The following is a 12,133-nucleotide window of genomic DNA, read 5'->3' on the forward strand; positions in this document are numbered from 1 at the left end:
CCTCACCTTCCAGAATACCAGGATTCCTCTTTTGCTCAAGATGTCACTTCACCTCTAAACAGCTGTTAACTTTATACAAATCACAAATCTGCCCAGCTATTGAATACTGCTCTCACATTTGGAATGGGGCTCCTAAAAGCTCCCTGAAAATGTTCCCTGACTCAATATAGAGGAGAGCAATTAGACTTACTAATCACCCAACTCACTCCCCCCACTTTCACACAGATGTTTGGTCTCTGCAATTTGTGTATTCTATAAATATTTCTATGGCAAATGTTCATCTGAAATGGCATCAATAATTCCCCCACTCAATACTTAGCCTGTTGGAACAAGTAGATCTGGCGCCCAACATCCTTTCACAGTATACCTTGAAACCCACAGAACGAGTTTCTTTTTCCTTCATCCCTGCTACTGCTGTACAGTGGAATAGTCTTCCCCTGTTGTATTTCTAAAGGAATACAATATACAGGCTTTGAAATCAAATGTAAACAAGTTTCTCCTTTCCCAACCAACTGCCCATATATACGGTACTAATGTAGTAGAGGTTGATCAGCCAACTTCTCATGTATGGGCTCAACATTAAAAAAAAAAAAAAAAAAAAAAATATATATATATATATATATATATATGGGAAAGTGATTACAGAGAGCTAGGGAGGAAGGGGATTGTCAGTTAAGCAAATTGCTCACTTCTGAATACAGTGAATTATTCTGAGGGAGGTCTTAGGAGTACCACACCAAATGTGAGAACAGTGTTGTAATGTCAGGATGCTTGAGCTTTATAAAGTGTCAGGAGAGTATGAGACAAGTACTGTTTGGAACTAAAGAGAGTACCAAGCTTTTTTGGAGTCTGTGTACCTGATCATTATGCCAAAAGATGAAAACATTTAATCCTGGTTAATAAGCATAATATTGTCAAAAGTGAGGGAGGGTACAGCATGGTTTTTCTTTCTGGAGATGAGACAATCTTGTCTTTTGATGGTATTAAAATTCACCAGGTTATCCACATCTCATTTCAGAATGGTAAGATCAGTATTAATGACATTGCTTAAAGAAGATCTTAAAGCATTATTTACCTGAGTAGTAAAAGGTTTTGAAAACAAGGAGTGGAGAGTATTGTCATCAGCAAAGCTGTAAATTGGACTGTGTGTGTGTGAGAGAGATTGTTCATTTATAGGAGAAATGGTGTAAATGAAAGAACTATACTATATACAGAGTATATTGGTATTGGTAAACCTTGAGGTATACCAATATCAGATTGAAAAATCTGATGAAAAGAAACAATCTACCATGACCTGCAATGAATGATCAGAGAGGTAGCTGGCAATCCATTTTTAAAGAGCAGGAGACCATAAGATGGTAAACTGGTAATGGCCATGATGCCATTTTTTAAATACTTGGAAATATCAAGAGTGACCACTTCAGTTTCTCCAAGCTTTTCTATGGCTTGCATCCAGAGGTGAGTGAGGTTGTCTAGATCTGCTGTGAAATGTGAACGACAGTATCCACACTGGTGTTGACTAAGTAATTGATGAGTCTCCAAATAGTGAAGTGGTTGGTTGTTGATGACTTTCTCAATTATTTTTGAGAGTATTGATATCAGAGGTATAGGGAGATAGTTTGATGATTGATTTGCCTTTTTTTTTTTTTTTTTTTTGAAGGAAGAACAGGCTGGATAAAAGATTGCTTCTTAGCCGTTTGATAGATGCCAGATGAGTATAAGATAGGTGCAAGTTGTGGAGCACAAGCTCTCAGTATAACTGGAAGAATACTGTTAGGCAGCTAATACTGCCATGAGATTTGTTGGTATCAAGGCTACTGAGAATTTTTCTAATGTCCTGGTGAAATTTCAGAGGAGGCATGCTGTGAACAGTTTGAGGAATAATGGGATGAGATCTGCCTTGATCATCTATACAAAAGCTGAGAGAAAGCAACTGATACCAAAAGTGTGCCTTATGTTTAGGAGATGTCAGCATTGTATTATCAGGATGCTAGAGAGGTGGAAATGTGAAAGGAGAGAAGTAGCGTCCCATGACCATGAAGGCTTAACTACCATTTGTACACCAGACAAGCTTAGTGCATTTGGCCCTTCTTTGGATTTGATTTTTTTGCGGTTACATGCTGTAGTGTAAGCTGAGTTAGTGGCTGGAGTTTTTGACTTGAGGTATTTGGGGATATATGCTGCATTTTTGGCTTGGACTGTTTTGGCTGGTTTTGAGTCGAGTATGCAGTAAAAGCACTCATCCAGCAAGAATAATTTCTGTTGTTAGATCAGAGCAGGTGCTAGGTAAGTGACTGGAGTTTTTGACTTGAGCTATTTGGGGATATATGCTGTATTTTTGGCTTGGACTGTTTTGGTTTTGAGTCGAGTGTGCAGTAAAAGCACTCATCCCACAAGAATAATTTCTGTTGTTAGATCAGAGCAGATGCTAGGATTCGAAGAGTGAAAAAAGTAATCAGACCATGGAAATGGGAGATAGACATCTCAAAGGTCATGCCATTTGGCTCTGTAGCATGACTGAATGAGAGTCTGAGAATGGCTAAGAAGAATCATTTAGAAAAGGAGACTTGGACAAGATTATGGTCAGACTTCCCAGAGGAGAACCAACATCTGGCGGAATTGGAGGGAGAGCTGGTTAGCTGGTATTCTGGTGGATTGGCAAACAACTGGTGTTATGTTATTACTGATAACAAAGAGATGCTTCTTTTCTAGCATGGTCTGTAAAGTTGGAGAAGGGAAACCAGTCTGAGTTGCAGAGGTTGAAATCACCAAAGAAGAGATGTTTCTTTTGTTTCTTTTGGCAGCATGGTTTTGTAAAGGATCATGCCTTAGTAATCTGACATTTTATAATAGTTAGACAACTAAGTTGGATAAAGAAAATTGCTACATGATGATACAGTGGGATTTTGCAAAGGTGTTTGGTAGGATAAATGGGAATGGATGTGAAACTGATGATATGGATAAAAGGGTAGCTGATGGACAGATGTCAAAAAGGAGTATTATGGAGGAACAGAATCTGGGAGAATTTACACCACTTCTCTCTACCTATCTGTTCTTTGTTGTTATTTTCTTATGTTCCTGTTTTTAGTCAAAACAGACACCACTGTGTGACATCATCCAGGTTACATAGGTACATAGGGGTTCTTTACTCCTATATTTGCTGATATTTCTGCCAACATGTGCCTTTATCTAATGGTAAATAAATTCACTAAAATAGGTGTTATTCACACTTCTGCAGTAGAAATCTTCCACACTAAACAAATCATTTCTGAATTGCTCTCTACAAGGTCAAATGACAGTGAGCACTAATGTCAGTGACATGCACTTTAATTAGTTTAGGTGAATTCTTTTATGAGTACATTATCAGTGTTTCACAATACAATATACATTACAATAAAATATTCATGAAAAATTAAAGAAACATGTATTTTACTTGAATAAATATTCAAGAAACACACATGGCACTTGTCATTCACCAAACTTGTGTAGATATTATGCAGGGATGATAATAGACCCTATTTGGAATGTGCTAATTATGGTGCTTATGTATAGCATTCTCTCATTGAGGGAATGTTGGTGCACTATAGCAGACAGAGTACTTGACAATTCAGGGATCTAATTCTGTTACCATCCACTGTAGCTTTTTTTTGCGTTCCAGCCATTGAATATAGAAATTTCTTTTGTCTAGTCAGTCAAAGGCTTCTCGGATTGCTTTTAGTCTGGAACCTTCTGCCCCTTTGGTCTTACCAGATGAGAGTACATGATCCCTTGTACTCTAGTACAGGAGATCTTGGTGTTGCTCTCAGGCTCATAGGAACATACAAGCCTCTCCACCATGACAAGGTAGCAATCCATAGGGAAGAAAGCAGTAACCAATATTGGCTTGATAAATGGTCAGCACGAAGGATACCTGGTTGGCAACAATGTTGTAGTAGGCTACAGCATTCTTGTGTCATTCCACTGATGTTGGGACACCTAAAATTTCAAGAAAACATAACCACTATGACAAGCTGTAATGTTACTACCTTGTGCAGCAATTCATACTATTGCTGTATTCTGACCCTGCTTTCACTTTCACTGTATATTATATAGAATGACTGGAACTAAAATTTATTGAATCAGGCAACCTTTTCCATTCTAAGTATTTATTCGCAGTATTCTTGTGCCCACTATACCTATAAGAATGGAAGTCTGCCGTAAAATTCTGTTCATTGCATGATCTGATGCATTTTTTGAGTCTTCTCCTTTGTAAGCCACTGTTGTATGCATTGATATTTGTTGTCCCACTGTAGAATGCATAATGCTCTTAATTCTGAAGTGTCCTCACATCAAAAAGCTGAATCTGGCCACAGTACTACTGTTGACTGGACATTTCTAGTTGGACCATTCTTGAGGATCTCTATACATTGAATGAATGAATACCTTGACAGAGGACACTTTGTGATACTTGTACCAGCAACTGCTGGTGTTGACAATGATACCATGTTCTCCACCTGAGTGAAGAGTGTGTCCCATTGCCGAGTCGAATTGTGTGCACTTGCATGTATACACACTTCAGTATTTATCTCTGCTTAAAAATAGTCAGAAATGAACATATGGTATTGGTCTCTGAAGAAGCTGTGAATGCCACAAATGATGCAATGTAACTAATTAACTGGCCACTCTGTGTGTGTTTTTATGTATGTATGTGTATATTGGAAAATATATCATAGTTCATTGCTAGATAAATGAATGGCTTTAGATTTTATGTGCCACTCACTGTATTTCATTAGAAGAGACATAGTGTAAATTTGAATTATTTACAGAATGAAAGTAATCCTTAGGACTACTTTAATTCTGTAAATAAGTTTTTTTTTTTTTGTTAGGAAATTTCTTGACCTTTTTAGTTATCTTACACTAGCTACTTAGGTGGCACTTTTTGGAATTGTTAATTATTGTTTAATTTGAGCTTAAAATGTACTGAAGATGCCTGTGACACACAAGTGAAAATTATACTATTAAATCATCTTTTTATGTGAGTTTTTCCATTATTAATTTTCTATTTAAATTCTGTAAATGAAAGTAGTCTTAAGTGTTTTTTACCCTCATATTACTTTTTTAGATGTAGTCGGCCTTTTTACAAATATTCCCAGAAATGAAACGGTGAATCTCCTTGAAGATCTTTTTCCACCGGACATTGTAGAACTCTATAAACATTGCATAAAAAATACGTTTTTCATGTATCAAGACAAATTTTGGGAACAGAAAGGACTGGCAATGGTTCCCCCCCCCCTTTCCTCCCTGGTTTTAGCAAACCTATATATATATATATGGAAAATTTTGAAAATAATGCATTCAACAACTGTCATGAAAAAACCAAAAATTTGGTTTTGTTATGTAGATGATATTTTCATCATATGGCCAGGAACAACAGAAGACCTCGCTGCTTTTAAAGATTATCTTAATAATCTGCACAACAACATGAAATTCACTTTGGAACAGAAGAATATGAAAAACTACCGTTCCTTGATATCCTAATAGAAATCAATGAAAAAGAAAGATAATCTTTCTCCATTTATAGAAAACCCACCAACACAGGAAGATTTCTTAATGCTGCCTCACACCACCACCCTATGCAAAAAATAGGTGTAATAAAAACCATGAGGGATAGAGCTCCCAGTATTTCCAGCACAGAAGAAAAGTGGAATGAAGAATTACATTATTTAATACAGATCCTCAAAAAAAAAAAAAATGGTTTTGAACCTAAGATAATCAAGAAATCCCTCAATACACCTCCTGCAAGCATTTCACAAAAGCAAGATTTCAAGAATTGTGCAATTATGCTACCATACATCAAGAATGTTACAGACAAATTGGCCAAATTACTATACAAGCATAACATTAAAGTAGCTTTTCTACCGCTAGAAAAAATATCAAGATCTGTACAGCTGCAAAACTTCCACATCACTCTTTAAAAAAAAACCAGGTGTCTACAAAATTTACTGTTCCTGTGACATCTGTTATGTAGGCCAGATGGTAAGATCAGGGGAAATTTGTATGAACGAACATCAAAAAGACATGCAAAAAAAGGAGAGAACACAATCCCACACATGGCCTAGCATCCCACACAACTTCCACTGGCCATAATGTACTTTGGCATAAAAAACAAACATGTCTCATATTGAAAAAAAACTGTTTCACAAGGAAATTTAGGGAAGCTGCAAATATGCTTAGAATCCCAATGCAATGCAACAAAAACCAGGGCCTAATTCTACACCAAGCTTGGTCAGCATTCATAAAAATATACCTAAGTCAGACCTTGGACAGAGTGAATGTGAACAACAGGTGACAACATCCAGCATTGTTCAAACATAGCATGCATTAATGTATGTGTAGATTCTGCATTCAGGTTTTTTTTATTATTATTATTATTATTATTATTACTATTACGGGTATCTCCATGGAGTCAGTAGACTCATCGCAGGAGACCCAAACTAGCAAAACAATATCTGTCATATCTCTTCTTGAATTCATTTACAGATGAAGAGCTCACAACAAAGTCAGGCAATGAATTCCACTCATTCACCACCCTCCAGGCAAAAAACCTTGTTCTGACACCTTTGTTAACCACACTCTTCTTTAATTTCCAGAGATGACCTCTTGTTCTTCCATCACTATCACACAGCTGAAACATTTCCCCTGCATCAATCCTATAAAAACCTTTTAGTAATTTGAATGTTTCTATCATATCCCCTCTTCTTCGCCTATCAACCAATCTCTGCAATCCACAAGCTCTCAATCTATCAACGTAGGGAGCATTTTTTATATCACTCACCAACTTGGTCACTCTTCTCTGAACCCTCTCCACAGCCTCCTCATCTCCAAGGAATCCAGGTGACCAGACCTGAGCACAGTAATCCAAATGTGGAAGTATCAATGCTTTATAAAGGGGAATAATAACCTCTTTATCTCTGGATGTCAGTGTGTTCCTCAACAACCAAGTAATCCCCCCCCCCCCCCCCACCCCCCCCCCCCCCCACCCCCCCCCCCCCCCACCCCCCCCCCCCCCCACCCCCCCCCCCCCCCACCCCCCCCCCCCCCCACCCCCCCCCCCCCCCACCCCCCCCCCCCCCCACCCCCCCCCCCCCCCACCCCCCCCCCCCCCCACCCCCCCCCCCCCCCACCCCCCCCCCCCCCCACCCCCCCCCCCCCCCACCCCCCCCCCCCCCCACCCCCCCCCCCCCCCACCCCCCCCCCCCCCCACCCCCCCCCCCCCCCACCCCCCCCCCCCCCCACCCCCCCCCCCCCCCACCCCCCCCCCCCCCCACCCCCCCCCCCCCCCACCCCCCCCCCCCCCCACCCCCCCCCCCCCCCACCCCCCCCCCCCCCCACCCCCCCCCCCCCCCACCCCCCCCCCCCCCCACCCCCCCCCCCCCCCACCCCCCCCCCCCCCCACCCCCCCCCCCCCCCACCCCCCCCCCCCCCCACCCCCCCCCCCCCCCACCCCATGAAGGACATTTGTTTCTAACCGATGCACAATTTTAGCACAATTTGTGACAAAAAGCCACACTATATTTAACTTTAAAAACACGTTTTCTAGACTAGCTTAACTCGACCGCCACATTTACCAAGGACACTAGCGCCACCCCTAAACGCCGCTTGTCCCTCTAAGAAGACGGACCGACTTCAGTGATCGGTCCCCTATTTAGTAGGCTAGAGTCTCGTTCGTTATCGGAATTAACCAGACAAATCGCTCCACCAACTAAGAACGGCCATGCACCACCACCCACTGAATCAAGAAAGAGCTCTTAATCTGTCAATCCTTCCAGTGTCCGGGCCGGGTAAGTTTTCCCGTGTTGAGTCAAATTAAGCCGCAGGCTCCACTCCTGGTGGTGCCCTTCCATCAATTCCTTTAAGTTTCAGCTTTGCAACCATACTTCCCCCGGAACCCAAACACTTTGGTTTCCCGGAAGCTGCCCGCCGAGTCAGTTGAGGAACGCTGGTTGGCATCGTTTATGGTTAGAACTAGGGCGGTATCTGATCGCCTTCGAACCTCTAACTTTCGTTCTTGATTAATGAAAACATTCTTGGCAAATGCTTTCGCAGTAGTTCGTCTTGCGACGGTCCAAGAATTTCACCTCTAGCGTCGCAATACGAATGCCCCCGTCTGTCCCTCTTAATCATTACCTCGTGTTCCAAAAACCAACAAAATAGAACCGAGGTCCTATTCCATTATTCCATGCACCATTATTCTGGCGTTACGCCTGCTTTAAGCACTCTAATTTTTTCAAAGTAAACGTGCCGGTCACCCAAGACACTCGGTGAAGAGAATCAAGGAAAACCGGCGAGATTGTTCAGGCCGGGCAGTAACCACCGGGCGGTGGACCACCCGTCTGAACCACCCGTTCATCAAATTTTTAATTTGATGAACAATTAGATTGCCATAACAACATCTAATGGACTGTTTTGAGTAATTGCTCATTTCTTATGTTTAAACTTTTAGTCCTGAAACTTGAAAATAAAGCATATTTTCTAGTATGGTTCTGTCACTGCTTAGTTCATTTAACATTCTTCCATACACTAGACACATAGGATAGTGTACTAAATATACAAAAATTAAAAACATTATTTTGTCTCTATTGTTTTTTTTTTTTGACAGCCTTATAGAAATTGTTTCAATCAGTGTTCTCCAGTGCTATTCCATTGTTAATATAAATAAATTGGAGATATTAAATAAATAAAATAGTTATTACTGTACTTTGATTTTCTTTCTCATCTTTTCATTTCACAATTCTTATGTTATATTGCCAGGACCAAGAATTAAGCAATAAAGGTGTTAAACAAGGTGAAGCTGTTCAAATCAAACCACAAGAAATTAGGTTGAAATTGAAACCTAGTATGTATCAAATAGATTTTATTTTAATTTATATATGATAAATTAATGATGAATTTTATTATTATTGTGTTTAGACTTTTTTTTTTTAAAATTATTATTCAAAATCTTCCTGTTAGAGCAAAAGCCTCGTGCTGGAATAAATACTCATAGAATATTTTTTTTTTTCAACATTATGGGATGTAACAATATGGGATGTAACATAGCCGAATAAGAAACTCAGAGTTTCATGCCGAATATAGTAAATATATAAAGTTTGGTGAGTCCAAGCGTAAGCAAATACCTGGATAGTGTTACAACTGACCCTTTAGGGAGTGCAACACTGAGGCAACTCATGGTAAGGGTGGAGCAAGATCCAGTCACTATTCTTGATATTTCCCCATAATGTGAAACCCAGCTCCTAGGAGCTGTATTACTGTTCTACATTACGAGTGAGAGAAGGCCACTACCCAGACTGGTTTCAACCTTTATTGAGGTCTCATCAGTGAGTAGGTAGACCTAGAAATACCAAGTTTGTAGCAAAAAGAACTTACATATATCCTACTATGAGAATTGCCAAGAAGGTGTCCTAATAAATTATTAATTATATGAAGAGCCAAAGGCTTCAATTCGACATATAAAGGCTCCAAAGGCGACATATAAACTTATTTAAGTTAAGGGATATGGGATGTAATATCCCTTAACTTAAATAAGTTTTGAATTGAATTGAATTAAAGCCTTTGGCTCTTCATATAATTAATAATTTATTAGGACACCTTCTTGGCAATTCTCATGTAAGCTGTATTTCTGGGTCTACCTACTCACCAATGAGACCTCAATCTTCTTCTACGTGTTATTCCCGCTTCCTATGCAGGGTCCGCATGTTACTTTAGATGCGACTTCTTTTTAGTACTACTTCCAACCGACCCGTCGCCTGGTCTGCCGCTGGGGGGGGGGGGGGATATATTTTTGACTGTAGAGGCGTATGTTCACGGGGCCGGTTTGCCTGTTTGCGGGATGAAAAACGCCAGATAAACTGGCAGAAAAAACCCTACTGACCGCGCCCAAGACCGGCTAACTTGGCTATGCCTGAGGAAGATCCTCAAATTCCTCACGTCTACAACGGGAATCGAACCTGGGACACTCCTTCCCCAGGCATATGGTTGCGAAGCGCAAAGCCACTAGGCTAACCGCGCGGGCCGATATGACCTCAATAAAGGTCAAAACTGGTTTGGGTAGTGACCCTTCCCATAATTCGCATAGCATTATACATTTCCACAAGGAGATGTGCTTTGCATTATGGGATACTAAGACAAGTGATGTGAAATCATACCACCTTTACCACAAGTTGCCCCAGTCCTGAAGATACTTCAGATGCAAACTTTGTTTGCATACACTTGGATAAAGGATCAAACCAAGTATATAATTTCTTAGTATCTTTAATTTATCCAAAATATAGTTTTGCTATTATTTATTAATATTAATTTCTAGCTTGCAGCAATCATTTTTTAATTGGTAAACTGATTGTTGTATGTACCTTGTATTCATGTTCTTTGATTTGCTTATTTCTACACACAGATGATATACTGTTATTTTCTTTATGAAAATAACAGTATATCATCTGTGGTTATTGTATAATTTGTTATATTTATTACTCGCCTGTACAGAGTGAGTTTTCATCCTTCCTTCTGCCCACCTCCTCCCAAAAAGGAGAAAATAATTATGCGGTTAATTAAACCTAGAAGTTTTCCAGTTAGGAAATCAACATTTCTTGGGACAAAACAAACGTTTTAAGTTACAGTAATTTCAATACCGTTAAGTAAATTATTAAACTAAGAGTGGCGGTCAATGCTATCACAGTATTTGCACAAGTACCTGGAATCAGTCGGTTCTTGAGGCCATTATATGGTGTTTTTACACAAAACATCGTCTTTGAGTTGTTGTTTTTTTAAACCCAGTAGAAGGCACTGAACTGGAAAATGTCTTCCAGTCAAACACAGTGGATCAGGAACTGAAGAGCTGCTTCCACCTTTAGGTGACTTACTTGGTTTGGTTTACTGTTCAATTAGCTAGTGAATTAATTACCTTTTAAAACTGAAGTTGTCCAGCTGAAGCTTCTTTTAAATTTTTACCAGGAACAAGTCATATGCATTTATTATAGAAATGTGAAGCAGATGGAAGAAAAGATTTCTATATCACTTTGATTTTCTCAGTTTCAAGAAACTCATTTGCATGTCACTTTTATCTAGCAAGTCCCATGTTTGCATTGTTATCAAGCAGATTTTGTCTTCTCTTTCGGTCAATGTTATCTGTAGTCACTATAATAGCTTTATGAAATGAAGACAATGTAGCCATTTTTCTAAAAGCAATTCATCACAAATCATATGCATGTTCAACCTTTTTAAGTGCTACACTAAATTAAGGCATTTTTAGCCTTAACTATCCCACATGCACTTGTTTTTCTTTCAGCCAAATATTTGTTGGATTAACTGATTAGGTTAATCTTCCCTTTCCTTTTATTGGAAAGGGAGTTAGGCAAGGACGTTTACTTTCTCCTCACTTGTTTAGTATATATGCTGAGGACATAAATCATTGGATGAGCTCAAGACAGAAATTAGGATAGGTGGTAGATTGATCAGTAATCTGAGGTATGCTGATGATACCATACTCCTCTGTAGTGACAAGGAAGAACTGGGACAAATTATTGAAAGTTAATAAGATCAGTAAGAACAAAGGATTTTAACTCAATCTTAGCAACACAAAGATTATGGTTCTCAAAGGAAATACAAACAGGGAAGCTCTTGAGAAACAAGTGTACCTTAATGGAGAAAGTATTGAGGAAGTCAGAAAGTTTGAGTACCTGGGATACAGTATTAATGTGAAGATTTGCTGTTCAGAAGATGTGAGAAGAAGATTAGGAATGGCTAAAACAACATTCAGAGACCTGTTTAAACTCTGGAAGGATGGATCTATCTCCTTGGGAACAAAGTTGAAGATTTTGGATGCAGTTGTTTTTCCAACAGCAACTTATGGACGTGAGGCTTGGAACCTAAAGAAGTCAGATAAGAAAAGAGTAGCTGCTTTTGAGATGTGGTGTTACAGAAGGCTGTTGAGGATATATATATATTGAAAGGTGTACATGGATGGTGTATGTGTGGAAAAGCATACAACAGGACTACATGGCAAGGCCTGGTGTGGCACATCATCGAGCATTGGAGTGACCATACGCCATCTGTGGATGCCCAGTGAACAAATGATGATGATCTAAATATGACTGTAATA

General features: G+C 39.7%; 1 protein-coding gene across 2 annotated transcripts in view; it reads left to right on the plus strand.

The window, feature by feature from the left end:
• The window catches only part of mys (position-specific antigen beta subunit myospheroid), a 390,003-nt gene that overhangs the window by 62,497 nt on the left and 315,373 nt on the right, over positions 1-12,133 (plus strand). For both annotated transcript variants that reach the window (XM_090394055.1, XM_090394056.1), the window contains exon 5: positions 8,791-8,875. In XM_090394055.1, coding sequence (XP_090250181.1) covers positions 8,791-8,875 — 85 coding nt within the window. The remainder of the gene's footprint in view (positions 1-8,790; positions 8,876-12,133) is intronic.

This window comes from Typopeltis vanoorti, chromosome 6 (assembly GCF_054136105.1).
Source record: "Typopeltis vanoorti isolate ZY-2024b chromosome 6, IOZ_Tvanoo_1.0, whole genome shotgun sequence".
Classification (NCBI taxonomy): Eukaryota; Metazoa; Arthropoda; class Arachnida; order Uropygi; family Thelyphonidae; genus Typopeltis; species Typopeltis vanoorti.